The 19446-nt window shown below is 45.6% G+C and overlaps 1 protein-coding gene across 12 annotated transcripts in view; it reads left to right on the forward strand.

The window, feature by feature from the left end:
- Positions 1-8690, forward strand: part of RAPGEF4 (Rap guanine nucleotide exchange factor 4) — a 282834-nt gene extending 274144 nt beyond the window's left edge. For all 12 annotated transcript variants that reach the window (XM_038584850.1, XM_038584851.1, XM_038584852.1 and 9 more), the window contains 2 exons: positions 4404-4458; positions 7403-8690. In XM_038584850.1, the coding sequence (XP_038440778.1) occupies positions 4404-4458; positions 7403-7530 (183 nt within the window). In that variant the 3' untranslated portion in view covers positions 7531-8690. The remainder of the gene's footprint in view (positions 1-4403; positions 4459-7402) is intronic.
- Positions 8691-19446: the final 10756 nt, after the last annotated feature.

Raw genomic sequence — 19446 nt, forward strand, 5'->3', positions numbered from 1 at the left:
AAAACTGTTCAGGGGCGGCACGTCGAAGGGGCCTGACATCTCACAGGACTCAGAGCAGAGAGGCAGCACGGCCCAAGAGGGAGGCTGTCCTGGCAGCTGTGGGTGGGAGGGAGGGTGGTCGAGAAAGTGGGACCGTGCGAGGTGGCACTGCCTGCGGGGCCCGCTGGTCTGAACTGGAAAAACAGGCTCGGGAGTCTGCTCCTCTTCAGGGACAGGAGAGCTGAGGCAAGGCTTGGCCAGGGGCCAGAATCCGTACAGAGATCACGGAGGAGCTGGAGCCAGCTGCAAGGGCATGCTGGGCTGTCGACCTGCCTGGATAGGCGTGAAGGCATGAGTTGGCCAACCCAGGCCTGCGGGCAGGGGCCACAGAAGGCCACCAGGGAGGCCCAGACTGCAGGGCTGGTCTGAGAAGCCCCTCCGACCCTTCCCGGGCTCCAAGGCGAATTCCTCACCATCGGAGCTGGAGGGACACTTGCGCTTGGGACCGTGGCCTCAGGGCTGTGGCCTGTGCCAGGCTGGGTGCGCACAGCCCCGTCCTGCGGGCAGCATCTTTGTCCTGCGCATTCTGGAAGCCAGGCCCAGGAAGGACATCTGCTTCTGCGTCGCCCTGTTCTCAGCTCAGGGACCAAAACCACGAGGGCAGTTACAGAGTCCCTGGCTTGCTAGCTCCTCTCTTCCTCCTGAGCCTCCCTCCCTGGGTCGCAGCCTGCAGGGGGGCGCCCTGGGAACGCACTCGCTTGTGCAGAGGAACGCGGAAGACCTGGGCCTGCAGGTGGTTCCCGGAAAACCGGCGGCTGCGTGCGGCTGCAGACACTCCCCCAGGTCCTGCCTTCTAAGCGCCCTGCTTTCCTGGGGGGGGCCGTGCCGGGGAAGTCAGGGCAGGAGGGGGGTGGGCGCCCCACGCTGGTCCAGGGCGCCTCCTGTAGGAACGCTCCCCGCTCTCTGCACCCCCACATCACAGGGGCTGTTCGCATGAGCCACTCGCTAAAGGGAGCTTGTCGTGAACTCAGGTCCGCTGAGATGGGAAAAAGGACGAGCAGCTTTGCCTTGGAGTAACCTGGTCTTTTCCCACCGGCCCCGCGTCACAGCACAGCTGCCCGGCGGCTCCGGCAGGCCAACTGCTCGGCGGGATCGGCGGGATCGGGCAGGCTGGGCGCCCTGGTGGCTCCGTCCCGGCCCCGGGCCGCTGGACAGCAAAGCCCGTGGCTCCTCAACCCTAACTGCCAACACCGGCGAATAACTGGCCGTCCGCCGTCCAAAACAACACGTAAGGCTCAAGTCTGCGGAAGGCCTGGAGGACTCTAGAGAAATGCAGAACCTTCCACTTCGGGTCAAGAGAGCGACGCGCATCTACGGAGCGGGAGGCCGTGCGGCAGGCTCAGGGCCTCAGCTCGCGGCAGCTCCCCACGCGGGCTCAGCTGCGTAGCATCCTCAGACCAAGGAAGGCAATAATCATTCTTCTGCATCCTGATTGGCTTCATCTCGGGCACCATGCTCGCGGCTGCCCTGAGGAGACCCGAAACTGCTACATGGTTAGACTGAGAAATTGCTAAAGAAATTGGCAATATTTATTTTTTTTTTAAGATTTTATTTATTTATTCATGAGAGACACAGCTAGAGAGAGAGAGAGGCAGAGACCCAGGCAGAGGGAGAAGCAGGCTCCTTGCAGGGAGCCCGATGTGGGACTCGATCCCGGGTCTCCAGGGTCACGCCCCGGGCTGAAGGTGGCGCTAACTGCTGAGCCACCCAGGGATCCCCGATGAAGAAATTTCTGAACAGTCAGAGATGTCTAAAATGAAAGGGACTGTTCTCGGTGGGGATGAGTAGCTCTGACCGGTGTCCCCAACGGGCGGGAGGCTGCCGGGGATGGCAGGCTGTAAAAGGCACGTGCCCCTTGCAGACCCGTGAGGAAGGGGACGTCCGAAGCCTCTGGCCCCCGGGTGCTTGTCGCCGGGCGCGGTTCTGGCAGCATGCCGCAGGTGCCCCTGGTGCGCGGGAGGGCAGCCCGGGACCGAGCGTCCCCTGGCCGGGCGGCGGGGTCGCACACACTGCGGCACCGTGGCCAGGGTCCCCACGTGGCAGCTGCACCGTGGCCCCCTCACAAGGCAAACAGTGGGCCTCGTTGGCAAAGCCAGATTTGGATCTCAAAGTTAAACCGAAGTTACCTTGGAGTGCAATTAAAAAGGATACGTCAAAATTAAAACCATTGTTGAAATTAATCAAAGATTTAGAAAGGCAGAATGAACTCCAGAGCTGGAAATTACTGATTTAAACAATTGTTCTCACATTTTAAACCACATAATGAGCTAAAAATTACGAAGCCTCCGAGTATAGCTGTAAAGAGTAGTCCTCCACCAAAGTCAGAATGAAATGTTTTAGCTTTCAAAACTCAAACGCAGAACAATTGCTCCCTACAAAATGGTATAGGAAGAGGTTTCTGACCCCTGCTAATTGTTTTATTATTCTTCAGAGGGGCACACTGGCAGCATTCCCCAGGGTTTTCAGTAATTACACTCCATTCAATATCTGAAGAATTACAATAATTCTACATAAAATATACTTGTGCCCTTCGGATGCAAAGCCCAGAGAAGTGAAAAAACAACTTAAAGTAAATTAGCAGGAAAATTATCATAGTTCCTGTTTATTTCAGGGCTCCGTATACCAGAGGCTAATTATACATTGTATGTTACGTCTTCTTGGAGGTATTTATAACATATTTCTCATGCTGATCAACGGACATGGATCTTTTATGAAAACAAAGTTCATAACTTTTCCGATTGCCTCTTTGTGTATGAGAAATTATCCAGTGCAGACACGTGTCACTTAATGCTTGCCGGAGTCCTCAAAGCCATAGTATCCAGCAGGGTGTTATCAGTGTTCACATGTACATACCTGTGAAGCTTCGGCTCCTCTATGAATTTTTTTTCCTGCCAAAGGGCTGGGGCTTTTTGTTTGCTTGTTTTTTGTTGTTTTAACACTACAGACGCTTTCTCGAAGTCATTTTCTATACTTTGGCAGCCAAGGGTCCATGAGAGAGGAAAGCAAGGACTGGCATTACATAGCTACTCGGAGATAAGAAAATCTCTTTTCCTGGCTGGAGCCTTATCAATTTTCTGCTAGTGTTAGAATTAATCCCCGTCTCTGCGGGACCCCCTTTAGAGTCTGAGCAGCCACGGTGTCCCGAGACAGTACACAGAGCCTGGGGGTCCCAGCTACCCTTAAAATACCCTGAGCAAGAAATGGACATCCTGGCTGGGAAACGGTGCCTGGGTCTTACTGATGTTTTTCCTCATGCTTCTGCCCTTTTTTTTTTTTCCTCCTTTCTTCTTTTGTCTTAAGCTAAATTGAACACAATATATATAAAAAAAAAAAAATTCCCTTCTAAATCTTTATGGCAACCAAAACATTACAAAGAAACTAAGAGGATCACTTGATGACAAAAGTAATAAAGGTCAAATAAATTTCAATCTGCCCGAAAGACTGAATACCTACTCATCTTTTAAATGTCTTAAAATGCAAGTGGCATGAAAAACAGTCACAAGGCCATGTGAAAAAATTTATATCAAAACAGAAATACGTATGTAAACTATGACTTCAGTTGTTTGAAAAAGATGCTTTTGCACATTTTTTCTTAAGGCATTAGAAGGAAATGCACCAAAACATTAATGAAGTGACCCTGTGAAGTGATATCCTAAGTGATTTGTACTTTGCTCTTAACATTTTCTGCATCATCCCATTTTCTACAATGTGCACGCATTAGTGTTACAATCAGAAAGGAAGAAAAACAGAGGAGGGAGGAAATAAAATAATTAAGATTAACGTTAAAACGCACACTTTTGCTGGAAGGTTGGAAGGGTCAGTAATGCACAGGGTTTACAAAAACACATAAGTGGGATATTTTGGTTGTATTCAGGCCTCCTCTTCCTTCCAAAATGGGAATAGGCTTGTGCATCGTCATCTCATTCCTCATCACCGAGTCCTGTTGCCTGCGAGGAAGGTGACAAGCTAACCCTTCTCCGAATCTCCGATCGTCACGGATTCTCTTACACGTTCACAGTGACCTCCAGAAGGGATGGTGAAAACCAGTCCCGAGGAGTAACGCACAGTCTCAGAAACAACAGACTGATTTTCATGTCGGAGGCACAAGCAGAACAGTAGGACTAGAGTTCTCCCATTGGTACCCCTCCTCTGAGAGGCACCTTGTGTGGGTGACTGTAGGTGCCTCTTCCATGTGAGTAAACCGGTTAGACATCCACGTTGCCTCCAGATGGTCGGTGTCTCAGCACAGGCTGTTTTTCACGGGCCCAATTATTACTGAAATAAATAATGGTTTGTTCTCCTGTATGGATTACATGCTAAGCTTACCTGCATTTCATTCTTTCTATTTTCTTTATTCTTTCTAGCGCATGATTGCAAATACTGCCAGAACAGTGCGATTCTGCAGGAGCCAGCCCTTCAGTAAGTCAAACGCTGCTGCGTGCTATATCCTCGAGAGCTGGGTGATTGAGTCCTTTATAACGAGGCTACTGAGACGTTCTAGAAGTCTGGACAATATCTGATCGTGTCGGGGACAGTTTGAACCCTGATTTCCCATGGGATAGAGGCCTTGAGTGGAAGGATTTTCTTGTCGTAAAACTAGAAAGTAACCATAAGAATATTATTTTATGAATGAACTTAAAGAGAATACATGTGCTCTTTCTAGTGTGGCTAGAGACAGCGAAGGCATGATTGCCAGCAAATCCCGCCTCAAACCAACTCTCTTTATGACTCACTGCTTGATGTTGAGAAACTCACATCAACCCCTGATGACTCGGTTCTCTCGTTTACAAACCAGGAAAGATAATATTTGTTTTCTCTCGAGGTGTTGCAAGAATGCATTGATGTGTATAACACATTTGCAAAAGGCCCCATAGCAGGAATTCATATTATATTCCTAGTATTCCCAAGCAAATTTAAGATGTTCTTCCTAAATCTGGGCGTAGCACAATAACTAGTACTAAACAATGCTTTAATATAAAACTATTACTGCTAATAAATAGCAATTGTAAACTGGTTGGGATTGAGTTGCATCACAGCACCAGATCATCGTGCCAGACCAGTGCGACTGTCTCCTGGGCTGGGACTTTCAGTGGGGGTGGAGCTTTGGCTACCTCCAGCAGGGTTGGGAGTCAGAAGGTGGCCCCTATGAAGTTCTTTGCTAAATTCATTGTATGAGTCACTTGAAGTCATTTGGCTTATTAAGCCAATGTGATAATTTGAGATGGACATGACTGTGGGGCTCCCAGTACCATCCCCTCCCGTAAACCTTGTGCTAAGAGACTAAAAGCTTCTCAGTTTACTGATCAGAGCTATCTTTACCCTTCCCAGCCCAAGACTTACCCAAAGTGAGAGTTTGCTAACACAGCCTGCCAGAACTGCTAAATGTTCCTTTTTTTTAATATACAAGGGGAAAAAACTAGGAAAAATAATCTTTACTTGGGGAGGAAGTAGACCTTTAAACTTTTTATTCAAATGATTGTGCCTCCTCGTCCTTCCAAAATGAGAATAGTCTTGTGCATCGTCAACCATTCCTGTGAGGATTCTAGAAGAATTAAAGTGTCTCACATCTCTTCAGCTAGTCATTTACTGTACGTGTAAAGACATGGTCTTAAAGCAGTTATACACGTGAATTTGAGAATATGTAAGTGATGTTGGTCTACAACAAGGCCCATGAATCCATGGCCCTCCATGGGGTCCAAGAAATTCCTGAAATGAAACCCAAATTCTGTCTGCCTGAGAGGGATCATAGCCTTGAGAAGGTTCTCAATGAGATCTAAGAACAGAGGAACTGTCATATGTTTTGTTCCATAAGCATAAATCCTACATTCTCCTCCATCTTCTCCTAGAGAAGTGGGGGGGGGGGGGGGCGGGCGGTGAATTATATATCTATACATAAAATATCCACTGCATTTGTGGAAGTTATCAATAACTACTGGTAAACAGCAGCTGCTCAGCGCTGAAGTCAACAGTCTATAGATAAAGCTATAGGAATAGATTCGTAAACACTGTGGGAATATGTACAATGTAATTACAGTATATTGTACATGTAGAGTACACTGCCAGGGAAAAGCGAGGAATTAAGCGCTGTGGTATTATTTATATGTGATAATTACACTGATGAGTTTCTTCTGGGAGTGCGTAGGGGCCTTTGTATCTTCTCTCTGCTTTTCTGCGTTCAGACCTGCAAGGCTCCTCTCCACCCCATATGCAGATGGCAGCCCAACTGTCTTTGGGAGGGATGCATGGATCTAGGAAGAGCGGATGGCCTGCAGGAGGCAGGGTGTTATGAGGGAAAGGACGCTGGCCGGGAGTCTAGACCCGGGCTCGGCCCTCCCCGTGCCCGCTAGATAAGAGTCCTCCGCTGGTGACCCACGGGAGACCCAGCAGCAGAGGTGCTGTGTCTAAACAGACCATTTCCCCCTCTTGCTTGGAAATGACGTCTCCATGAAGAAATGGCGAGAATTCCCAGGAAAGAAATCCAGACTTCTCGTTTCTCTAGAACAGTGGGAAGATCTGGCAACTCGGGGTGCACATTGGCCCGTGGCAGCAACGTGCAGGAGCTGGGAAGTCACCTCCCGGGGGACCCATGTCTCCAGTTTATCACCCTCACATTTGGTTTTCCTCATTCACACACATGTGGAGGGCTGTGGGCACTTGACGGCCTTTCAGCCTGGTTTCAGAGAAATCTGTTACCTTCAGATTTCCGGCACTCACGTGCGTGGGGGAGCAGGTGAGGAAAGAGCAGTAGCTGGCATTTCAGAACAGGCCCCATCAGCCAGGGAATCCCTGGAAGGCCTAGCAGCAGCTGTGACGTCAGCGAGGCCTGGGAAGGGGCTCAGGGCTGCAGCGGTGCCCGACCCCGCGTCTGGAGGGCCGGACCTGCTGATGGCCCTGCCTTGTTTCAGTTCAGCCCAGGTGTTAAGCCCTTTTGTTGGGACCTAACGAAAACTGTGTCTTTTGCCATCAGTCCTCATCAGTCCTCACCTATCCAAGGGGGGCGGAGAGCTGAGTGTCAGACGCGAGTGGGAGGGACAGAGAAAGTGACTTTAATGTACAACCAGGAGCTATCAAGTGATGCTTTCACTTTTATTTGCTGCCTTTTTTTTTTTTTTTTTTTTTTTTACAACATATAATACAAAGGAAAGTGATCAAAAAGGTGATCCCAGGGAAGAAAAGGGTGGGAGAGAGGGAACAAGTGGAAACATTTCGATGAATATGGTATGTGGAAAGGTTTCAATGAGACCTTGGGATCCACGATAGATGTAATAAGTAATTGGATAGAATAAATAATTGGAGAAAATAAAGCTGTATCGTATATGCATATATTGGGCAACACCAATGTGCGCTTTTTCTCTTTCCGCAGATCCTGATGCAGCTCAAGCTAATAAGAACCATCAGGACGTCCGGAGTTATGTACGGCAATTAAATGTGATTGACAACCAGAGAACTTTATCACAGATGTCACACAGATTAGAGCCTCGCCGACCATAGACATTTAAAGTGCCCAGAACAATGGTTGCCTCCAGTCCACAATCTTTCAGAAATGCCATGTACTCTACCACTGACTGTATTGTCACTAGAAAATTCTGCAAAACAAGCAGAAAGGCCCCCCGAGACATGTCAGGGCTGCAGCTTACCAGCGTCATGACAAGAGAAGAAATTCTTTGACTTACATAAAGCGTTCACACTCTAGCTTAGGAATCTCCAATTTGTAGTCACACTTTTATTTCCCAATCGTGCCATCCTCTTTGCTGAAATGTAAATTAAATCCCACCTGGAAGGTTTGGTAGAAATACCTTTGTCAAGAGCGGTAAGAAGCCCCTGACAGTTTTTCTCAGAGAGTTCACAAGGTGAGATGTGCTACAAATAGGGTTTATTTGGCTACATCTGTGGTGACATAGTTTCAGTTTTTACCTCAACACCTTGATTTGGAGCATGGGGTTTTTGGAAAGTGTTGAGGAATCATGTAAATCCAAAGCATAAGCTGTGTTCTAGCATCTTCTAAATCTTACCTCTGAAGGAATTAAACCCGACCACATTACTGTAAAACATGATGACTACTTATGTAATTTAGGGAGGACTGGTCTGTAATTTCTGAATGATATATAGAATAATATTTATGTTTACAATGTAACTTTTTTAAACTTACAAATCAGGATTACATACATAAGAATTCCACTAAGAAACTCCAAGGTTCTAAAAATTGCCAGCGTTCAGATTAAAAAACAAAACAAAACATTTCAAAAGAGCACAATATGCACAAAACATTTTTCAAAATTAAAGTATTTTCCTGGGCATTAAAAACCTTTACTATTGGCTAATTATTGTTACAGATTAAAAATAAAACACACGCGTATTTTCTGGACATAATTGTTATTACAAATATCTTGATTTTCAGCAATTGTTTTGCACTTTCAAATAGATTGTAAATAGTTCACTCAATCAATGGTATAGAGTTATTTATTTGCTATATAATAGATATTGTGCCAAATGATTAGTTTTTATTTATTTTATTTAGTATGTAATTTTGGAGTACATTTTTTTCCTCTTTTCACAATTAGGCTACCTTTCATGTGTAGGAATTGTATGTATGTATATCTTCTGTAAATAACAGCTAGTATCTTCATTAAATATAACTGTTGACCAGAAAAGGTGGTGGCGTTCTCAATTCCTAAAATATGGGAGGGGTAACCTTTTTGATATGGTGGGATTCCATCTTTTTTTAATCGAAATAAAATTCACAGACTATAAAAATCACCCTTTTAAAGTGTAAAATGCAGTGGTTTTTAGTATATGCACAAGGGAGTTCAGCCATCATCACTAATGCCAGAACATTCTCCCCTTACCCCAGGCTCTGGAAACCACTATCCACTCTCCACTTTCCATCTCTATGGATTTAGCATTTATTCTGGACATTTTGTATAAATGGAATTATATAATATGTAGCCTTATCTGTTTGATTTCTTTCACTCGGCATAACACTTTCAAGCTTTGTCCATGTAATGGCATGTGTCAGTACTTCATTTCTCTTTATGGCTGAATGGTGTTTGATCATGGGGCTATCACACCTCTTGTTTGTCAGTTGATGGCCACTTGGGTTCTTCCATTTTTTGGTTATTAGCAGCTATGAAAAAGCACAGTTTTAGAACTGCCTGGTATGATGGGGCCTCATACCATTTCTCGGTCATTGAAGCACTTAGTAAATATTTGATGAAGAGATTTCTAAAATTCTTTAAAGTCCAAATATGTCTCTATTTTTTCATGTTAGCATTTTCCAGAGTGTGTTCCAGGCTATACTAGTCTGCAAGGTCACAAACTGTTCCTCCAAAAACAGACACACAACTGCGAAGCGAAAAACAAAACCAAGATGGTATCTTCAGATAAATTTGGGAGCCACTGCATAATATACCCCATTCTTAGAAACGATTCCCAGTGTTTACTAACATATTGAAGGCTCTGAGAAGTCCTACTGTAATCCCTCCAAACATTACACAGTAGAAGCTCACTTTGAGAAATGCTAAAGCAGGCAGATGCCTTTCTGTGTTCATTCATCTCCTAGTTCAAGGTCCCCAGGGATGTCTCATGTGTTATGCCTCCCACTTAGTGGATCAGAATGCCTGGAATTCACTAGAGATAGAGATTTAAAAAAAAAAAAAAAGTCACTGAATAAATTTTTTTGAAGTCTTTATTTTTCAGGATTTCACCATGAGGTCTATGAGATATAGACCTCAATATTGACTGCAATTTTTTACCATTTTATAGTTTTCCTTTTCTTGATAATTTTGAAAGCTGAGAAATGAAGCTGATAGCCTATCCCTTGGGCATTCTTGCTCTTGTTTACTCTTCTTTATCCCTACCTTACTTAAAAGCTGGAATCCTATGTCTGACAGCCTCTTTCTCCCAATTTCATGGTGAATGACATCTTTTGGCCTTTTAATTTAGGCTCAACGTTATTCAAAATTAATACACATGCCCTTCCATGCATTCCTCTTAGTCTTCCAAATGAGAATAAGGTAGTAATGGCAAAATACAAGAATTCTCACTCTAAAAGTGGGGAGCAGTAGCCAGGCAACCTTTCCTGAAGCAGGAGATGCAGTTAATATTTTTCAACTTGCAAACGAGCCAAAAGAAAATAAGAGGCCCAAAGGGTCACAAGAAGGATAATGAGGTTTGCTGGAAGACGTGAAGAAAGAATGTTTTTACCCAAAGTGCCTGTAGAAAATTATACATTTAAGTGTTTAACATACCTGCTTAGCAAGGACACTGGCGCAGTGTACAAGAGCTAAGCCTTTCCAGCAATTGTTGAATACCATGCTGGTTAAATAGATTTCTCCTGAATTCAGTGGCATTTCCTCTTAAATATGAATGTGGATCAATGACCACCAGTGTCAATGACCACCATTGAGGAAATTAAAAGAAATATATTCTGGTTTCAAAACATGCTTCTAATTAAAAAAAAAAAAATCAGCATAGACTACTACACAGCGTGGTAAAAAGAAAAGAAAAAGAAAGAGAAGAAAAGAAAAGAAAAAAGAAAAGAAAAGAAAAAAGAAAAAGGGCCCCATCCTTGAATAGCTTTCCTTACACTGTCAATCTAAAAAGTATTCCACTTCTTGCTTTGGAATGATCCTGATTTCCTCTATTTGTTTTATGTTGGGGCAGAAGAATTCCTCTGTGCTTCAGGGTCCTTCTTTCTAGCTGGATTGAGAATCAAATTGACGTGAGACGGATTAAAAGGAGAAAATTAAATTTAGCAGCATACTTATGGGGAATACCCACACGGACGTGGACATTTGAAAGACAGTCAGGCAAAATGAGGTCCAGATGTCATCTTGAACTAAGGCACAGGGAATAGGGGGCCGGGTCTTCAAAGGGAAGGGATGTGATCTTTAGGAAGAATGAAAAAAAATGAATGTTTGGTAAACAAACGTTTGCGTGGCCCCTCGGAACCGTGGGACCGAGAGAGGACTTTGATCCAACAGGTCTTGCTAGGGGCCTTCTCCCCGTCTCCACCACCCAGGTGGTAGGTATCACGCTGTACTCAGGCGCCGTGCTAGGCCTCGTCCTGGGGCAGGTCCTCCATCTATATTCTTTGAGGCAGTTGAGGGGGAAGGTAAAGAGCTTTTTCCCCATCTGCTGGGATTTGATTGCTTTTAGCTCAAAAATCCTCTTCATGCTGAAGTTGCCCATCTTGGATGGGCAGCCTGCCCTGGGGCCCTCCACCTCCATGGAGACCAGCGTGGTGGTGGATGGACGGGTTACTTCTAAACAGACTTCTAATCCTTCAACTTAATCTAAGGAAACTTTAACTTAGACATTGTTAGTGAACTTTCTATTCACTCATTCATTAGCAAATAATGCCAGGCCGGCTATGAGCTCGGGATTCCACGGTGAGCACTAGAGGGCCCCTGTCCTCCTGGAGCTTGTCACCTTAGAGACCGAAGATTAATCAAATAATCAGACATAATATGCAAACCGGTCCAGAGAGGGATATGGTGTCGGTGGACAAGTGATAAGGGGATTAAAGCCTAGGTGAGGAGATGCTTCCTGTGGGAGTGACAGTTGACCGTACCCTGGAGGATGCAGACCTAACTAAGCAGAGGGGGAAGACTATGTCCTGTGGCTGAGGGAGGAGGGCTCCCCGGGGAGCTGGGGACCCAAGGAGACTCGGGCTGCAAGGCCAAGGCCATACCGGCCTTTCCAGGGGCTTCACCTTCTACCAAGAGCAGCGGGAGCCACCGAAGCGCTTGGGGCAGGGGCTGGCGTTGCTGAGGGAAGCCCTTGGGGGGCAGGGTCATCGCCTTAGGTCACCCGTCGCAGGGACGCGAGGTGTCACCCCCAATTCCTTACTGGCTGTGGTTCGCAGGCCCAAAGGTAAGGCGGGGGGAAAGGTGGGCAAGGCCGCAGCCTGAAAGCGGTGGTGCCCCGGACACTCGCAGTCAGCCCCGCTCCTGGCCTGGTCCCTCCGCTCCACTGTTGAACGTTTTGTTCCAAGAGACAAAAAATTCACCGTTTGTAACCCTTTCCGAGCCCAGGCCTCCTGGATGTAAGGGCCTTCCCGCAAGCCTTCACCCCCAGACCCGGGCCACGCGCCCCACGGCCGCCCGCCCCCAGCAGGGGTCGCGTCCTGGGCGGGCAGTCGGCGCCCGCGTCCCTGGTCCCTGCCTGCGCTCCCCGGCGGGCGGCGGCGGGTGTGCACCGCGGGGGGACTGCAGCCTCCTCCCCCACCCTGTCGCCGACCCTCGCCGGGGTCGGGGGGTCGGGGGGTCGGGGCCCGGGGTCCGGGGGCCCAGGGGTCGGGGCCCCGGAGGGTCACTGCGGCGAGGGAGGGCCGACTCCGGGGCGGGGCAGCGTCCGAGCGGGAAGCCGCGGGGACCGGCGGGGGCGCAGCGCGGAGGCCGGTGCCCGAGCCCTGACCTCCCCGGGCGCACAGGCCACTGGCTCAGCGCGGGTGACGAGGGGCGCTCGGCCCTGGGCCTGGGGGGCTGCACCAGCCGGCCGGAGCCGCGGCGGGAGGGGGACGGGGCTGCACGCGCGGGCTGTAGAGATGCCCCGGGCGGGCGAGTGTGCACCGGGCGGGCGAGTGTGCACCAGGTGGGCGAGTGTGCCCCGGGCGGCCGAGTGTGCCCCGGGAGGCCGAGTGTGCACCGGGAGGCCGAGTCTGCTCCAGGTGGGCGAGTGCCCCGGGCGGGCGAGGGTGGCAGCTGCTGGGGCTTCCACGGCAGCTCCAGAGACCGCACTGCGGCCTCTATGCGGGGTGGGGAGGGGGGGCGGTGATTTTGAGGAGCCGGTCACGCACCTGTGGTGGTGGGAAAGGGAAACCTGCGGAGTGCGCGGGCGGGGGGTCCGGGGGGGCCCTGGAGCCCCCGGGGGAGACCCCCTCATGCTTGAGGGGGCCAGGCCGGGTCGCCTCAGATCTTCAGCCAAACTGGACGAGGCCCGAGGCCCGCTCGATGACCGAGGGCTTTCTTTTTCTCTTTGTTTTAAAGATATTTATTCAGGGGATCCCCGGGTGGCTCAGCGGTTAGCGCCGCCTGCAGCCTGGGGCGTGATCCTGGAGACCCGGGATCGAGTCCCACGTCGGGCTCCCTGCACGGAGCCCGCTTCTCCCTCGGCCTAGGTCTCTGCCTCTCTCTCTCTGTCTCTCTGTGTGTGTCTCTCATGAATAAATACATAAAATCTTTAATAAATAAAATCTTTTTTTAAGAAACAACTTACGTGCAGCGAGCTGGAATGCATTTCAAATTACGGATGGAAGAGGGCCGAGGTGAAGCTAGACTAGGACTCGGGCTTTTTACCAACACATCCAATGTTCGCGGACGAAGGAGCGGATCAGAAGCCAGCCCAAGGGCGACGCGAGTCCAGATCACGGCAGGAGCTAGATTTTAACCTCACCTGGGTGTTCATTTACATGTTGGGGCCCCATCGCCTGCAAACAGTCGGCCGCTGCGAGGAGCTTCCTCCCGAGGTCGGAGTTCCTGCTAGTGGCTCCGACCTCCTCTCACCCGAGGCTCACAGGCCAGCGTCCACTGGGCTTGTATCCCCGGATTCTGGATTTAGAGATTAGTGCTTGGGGCACTCTAGGTGAGCCAGGTGATGCTCGGTCCTTTTAATTAAGAATTTGCTTTCACTAACAACACAAGCAAATGAATAACATTAAGTCAACATTGAAAGCCTTGCACGGGGCAGGGCTGTGGGAATCACCGAGACAATGCAGTTGTGTTATAGGCCCGATGTGCCGAGTTCACTTGCGCATTAGAAAAAGCATCTTTGGAGCAACTGAATAAAGTGTGTAACACGGGGCAGGGGAATCTTTTGGGCACCAAGAGCAGGTGATTGCTGGGGTGGGAAAAGAGGAAATCCTGTACTTCCACTTAAAATTAGAAGAGAAGCAAGATCAGTAAGGAATATTGGGTTTTAAATACAAGATTCTCTGCTGACTTTAGGAGAGAATTTTCTGGATATGTTGGTTCAGTAATCAGTGCCTTTCACCTGTCGCTTCACTTACCATTTATTGAATACCTACTGTCTGCAGCTACATCACGCAGTATTTTATTCTAAACACCTATGAGATGAATAGTCTTACTGTCTACTGCTGAAGAAACACTGAGAGGAATTACCTTGCTCGAGGTCACAGGCTTAAATTATTCCAGAGCATATGTTGTTAACTATGAGGCCATACTGTCTGCCTCTCTTTTTGCCCCCAGGAGAACGGGTTATTCAGGCTTTTGATGCCATAAACTAAAAATCACAGAAAAGAGTTTGGGGAACCAAAGCATGACATTATTTTTACCAAAATATTGTAAGTGGAGTTTAGACAAGAAATTTGGGTGTATTTCTCTCTAAAGTTTGTCTTCAAAATAGAACTCTGTTCATGTGTATGTGGGCGGGGCCCTTTATAAATATCTTATGTATCATACATGTGCCATGGGAAATCTTTAATTTCACAAGAGGATATAACATTTAACTGCATTAACCATAAAGAATCCACTCGATTTCAGGAAGGGGCTCCTATTGTCTTTGAAACAATCTCTTAGGCTGAATGTTTTCTTTTTTTTTTTTTTTTTAAGATTTTATTTATTTATTCATTAGAGACACCCAGAGAGAGGTAGAGACACAGGCAGAGGGAGAAGCAGGCTCCATGCAGGGAGCCCGATGCGGACTCGATCCCGGGACTCCAGGATCTCACCCTGGGCTGAAGGCAGGCGCTAAACAGCTGAGCCACCCGGGCGTCCCATGAATGTTTTCATATTATTCTTGGTGCCTTATTTCATTGACTCTGCTGAAATTGAAGCTTTTTTAAAGGATGTAGATTTACTGAGACTTTTATAGAAAAGATGGAGAAGGGGGTTATATTACAGAAACCCATAGTGTTTCATTAAAAAAAATCCTCACAGGACATATCTTGTCTTCCAAATCTTTCTTTTTTTTTTCAATTATATTCTCCACCCCTCTAGTTTGCAGATCATCCTCAGAGACCCAAAGTCATGTTTTCTTTTTTATGCAAATCAGCTTGATTCCCAGACCCCACCCCTCCCACCCCGGAAGCCCTAGATCCAAACGTGAAAATCTCCACTCCAACTGAGGATGAAGATATTGTTTGTCCTTGGCAAACAGAAGACCCTCCTGTTACCAGGGTCATTCTCTTTAGAAAGGTAGAATAAAAGATTTAATTTTTTTTATCATTATAATATCAATAAAATAGTCTCATTTAGAACCCAAGCTAGCTAAGCTCCTTGTGCCTCCTAAAGGTTAATGTCCTAATTCGTACAGGACAGTAAATCTCTCTCCTCTTACACTCCACTTCAGAAACCAGTGGGAAAGGAAAGAAGGAAAGAGGGAAATGCCAAAGTCTTCTGTAATTCTGCTGTGCCCTACCTCACGTTCAACATGGACATACATCCATGGCAACAGGAGCCTAAGAAAATAATTACCTTTCCGTGTGGAGATAATTTTCCAAGATGCACATTGACATCACTCTTCCTTTCTCTTAAAGTCCCCCAAGTCATAATAAGCTTAGGGGATAGTTTTCTCCTTGCTATTTTGGATACGTCCTCAGAGGCTGCAATGATATTTTTGATGCCCTTCAGAATATCCAAGGACTTCTACCAATTCCTAATTTTTTCCTGATCTTAAACCATCTGGATAACTGGCCTCTCAAGTTGTAGCAAACTTTTCATCAATTGAGTTACTCTTCCTAGATATTCTTCCTGGGTACACTTCCAGCACAGTCTCTCATATTTTTTCATTAGCTATCATGGGTTATAACTTCACAAAATGAGAAGGAAAAAATCCAAGGCATGATAGCACCAATTCTACTGTACTGGCTGAGTCAACTACGAAAATATCCTAAAGCATGCCTGCCGTCAACTTGTCCCTCTATGTACTAGAGGTTCCATTGAACCTTCCATTCAGGGAAGTGTCCTAAAGGAGAAAAATCTACTTTACAACAGCAGAGAAAATCCATGCCAGCTAATCGTCAATATTATTTTTCCTTATTTTAAAAAATTTATTTTATTTATTTATTTATTTATTAGATTTTATTCATTTATTCATGAGAGAGACACAGAGAAAGAGACAGAGACACAGGCAGAGGGAGAAGCAGGCTCCCCTCAGAGGGCCCAATGTGGCACTCGATCTGAGAACTCTGGGATCACGCCCTGAGCTGAAGGCAGAGCTTAACAGCTGAGCCATCCAGGCGTCCCTCCTTATTTTTTTTTTTAAGATTTTATTTATTCATTTGACAGAAAGAGAGAGCACAAGCAGGAGTAGTGGCAAGAAGAGGGTAAAGGAGAAGCAGACTCCCCGCTGAGCAAGGAGTCTGATGTGGGGCTTAATCCAGGACCTTGGGATCATGACCCAAGCTGAAGGCAGACATTTACCTGACTGAGCCACCCAGGGGCCCCTAATTTTTCATTCTTAAACAATAACTAATGATCACATGCTATCCGAGGAAATTAGTACCATAAAAGAGAAAAATAAAGGGAAATAAAGAGAAAAACTGACTCTAGAGGAAACAGAAATAATTCCGGTAACTGAATAATAATGATAATGGTAATAATAACAGCAATAATCATAACAAATGTTTAGCATGTGGAACAGGACCAATAATAATGGTAATAATATATAGCATTAATGAACACCAACTCTGAGCCAGGTACTGTTTTAAACACTGGGCATATATTTACTTATTCAATCCAAACAAAAAACCTATTATAGTCCCCATCTTATAGATGAAGAAACTAAGACCAAGAGAAGCTAAATAAAATACCCAAGGTCACACAATTCATAAACAGCAAACCTCAGTCCAGGTCTATTTAATTCCCAAGCCCATGTTCTTAGTCCCTATGCTATGGTGCATTGAGAGCCTTCATCTTTGAGTTTTAGATAGTTCAAAGTTCTCACTAACATCTGTCTTGAGGGATCCATCAAGTCCTCAAGTTCTCATGTATTAAGACCACGCAAGTTTCAACCTGACTAAGAGTCTGGGAAACGGTGAGAGCTTGAAGTCAATCCCCACCTACATACATATTGGAGCTAAGACTACTGAAGTAAGAATACCTAAGAGCATCATTCACAGGATGTCAGCACAGAAACTTGTTGCATCCCGATCTGTCAGGACCGGAAATAATCTGAATCATCTGGAGATACGATACAGCTGACATTACTTCCTCCAGAGGCTGGGGATGTTGGTCATAGACAACAAGCTGTGTAATCTAACCCACTGAAACTCATTAGAGGGCTTTATGCAACTAATTTGCATGGCAAAATGATCCAGATAAACTGGTTTCATAGACAGGCCATGGTTGGGTAAGTGAGGTTGAATTTTGATTACTCAACTGAAATAGTTCAGTTGGATTTTGCAAATGTGACATAATTATTTTGAAATGCTTGCCATAACAACTGGGTATGATTTGCTCTGTATTAATGAAGTAAAACACTAACACAATTATCCAGCTATTTCAACTATTTTACTTTTACCTGATACCCAGTGATGAGGAGAATTGTGATATGTAGGAAAACAAAGACTAACCTCATGCATAATGACTTAAAATTGCAATATGTGGACAAAAGCAATGAAGCACATAGGAGGCCTCATCTCATCGAAAATGAACGCTGGCACTACAGAAGGCCTAATAAGTCAGATGATATGACATAAAGTGAAGCAAAGGCTTGATGAACCTCATTCACTGATCTGAAGGTAATAGGTCTAAGCTAAGCCCATCATAAAAAAACAAAGTCACCTCAGATTCTCTAGGAGTCAAGAAGTCAGTGAGTATATTTATAAGAAAACACACACCCACACTCTCCAATACACATATTATCTTTTCCTATATATAATATATAAATACTATATACATACATATTACATTTGCTTTCTTAAAACAATATCTAGAACCTACCTCTTTTTAGAACATTGAAACTATAGGAATATGCAGTACTATGGTTATAATTTTTAAATGTAGAATATTTCTTATATCAGTGGGAGAATATCTACTAAGAAAAAAGACTTCATTTCCTTTTATAAATAGCTGTGGATTAGAGTACAACAATAGTCGTAACTCTGCTATTGCTGTGCATTTAAAGTCAAGATGATGACTGTATTGAAAAAGAACGAAGAGAAAATCAATAGATTATTGCTTCAATGGAGCTCACAACAGTGCTGATTAGAGAACACAAATGGATTGCATAATAGTAAAATAACTATAAACTGGGGATGGATTTAAGCCTATGTTAAGACCATTCTTAACTGCATTGTATCTTTAGGAAACATGCATTGAAATTACAACAGCAAATTAAATCTATTCGACCGCAAAATTTAATACATAAGAAATAGCATTTATTAATGATCTGGAAGAGGGAGTAAATAGCATGTTAATGAAATTTGCAGATGATACTAAATTGGAAGGTGTTACAAACAACAGTGTGGACAGGAGTTTAATACAAATGGACTTTAAAAAGTTAGGGAAAGCCAATAGTGGCAAAAAAGGGGGGGCATATAGAACTTATAAAAATATTCATTGAGGGATCCCTGGGTGGCGCAGCGGTTTAGCGCCTGCCTTTGGCCCAGGGCGTGATCCTGGAGATCCGGGATCGAGTCCCACGTCAGGCTCCCGGTGCATGGAGCCTGCTTCTCTCTCTGCCTGTGTCTCTGCCTCTCTCTCTCTCACTGTGTGCCTATCATAAATAAATAAAAATTAAAAAAAAAATATTCATTGAAAAATTTTCAACTTGAGAAACAATAATAAAAAAGTGTGGATGGAAAAGTGACTTTGAAATTTGATCAGGATTTCCAGTGTGATAAACTGGTTTATCCACTCTTGAGAGGTCCTAGGCCTGCTACTGGGAAGGAGGCATTCATTCCTTGACTCATCTAGCCCCTCTATAGGCAGACCTGAAGAACTATATTGCTTATTGCAGACTTTTGGAGGCAAGCAAAACAAAACAACCAGAGCAGGTAAAATCATTTTTAAAAAATTGCTTATTGAGTGAACCCCTGGTGGCTCAGTGGTTTAGCGCTGCCTTTAGTCCAGGGCCTGATCCTGGAGACCCAGGATCAAGTCCCGCATTGGACTCCCAGCATGGAGCCTGCTTCTCCCTCTGCCTGTGTCTCTGCCTCTCTCTCTCTGTCTGTCATGAATAAATAAATAAAATCTCTAAAAAAATTGCTTATTGAAGAGAAAGGAATGACGAGTGAATAGGGAAGACACACACGATTACATATCGGTATCATCATCCAATAGTGTTTACAATGAAGAGGAGCTATGAAAAATCTAAAGGTACCTGAAATGTGTATATAAAAGGTGGTTGATGTCACTTGGTTATTTAGGAGCGTTTATTCATTGGAACTAATAATTCCCTTATGAAGTATGGTTCTTGCTTTTCCAGAGATCAACAGATAGAAGG

The sequence above is a fragment of the Canis lupus genome, chromosome 36, assembly GCF_011100685.1.
Source record: "Canis lupus familiaris isolate Mischka breed German Shepherd chromosome 36, alternate assembly UU_Cfam_GSD_1.0, whole genome shotgun sequence".
NCBI lineage: Eukaryota > Metazoa > Chordata > Mammalia > Carnivora > Canidae > Canis > Canis lupus.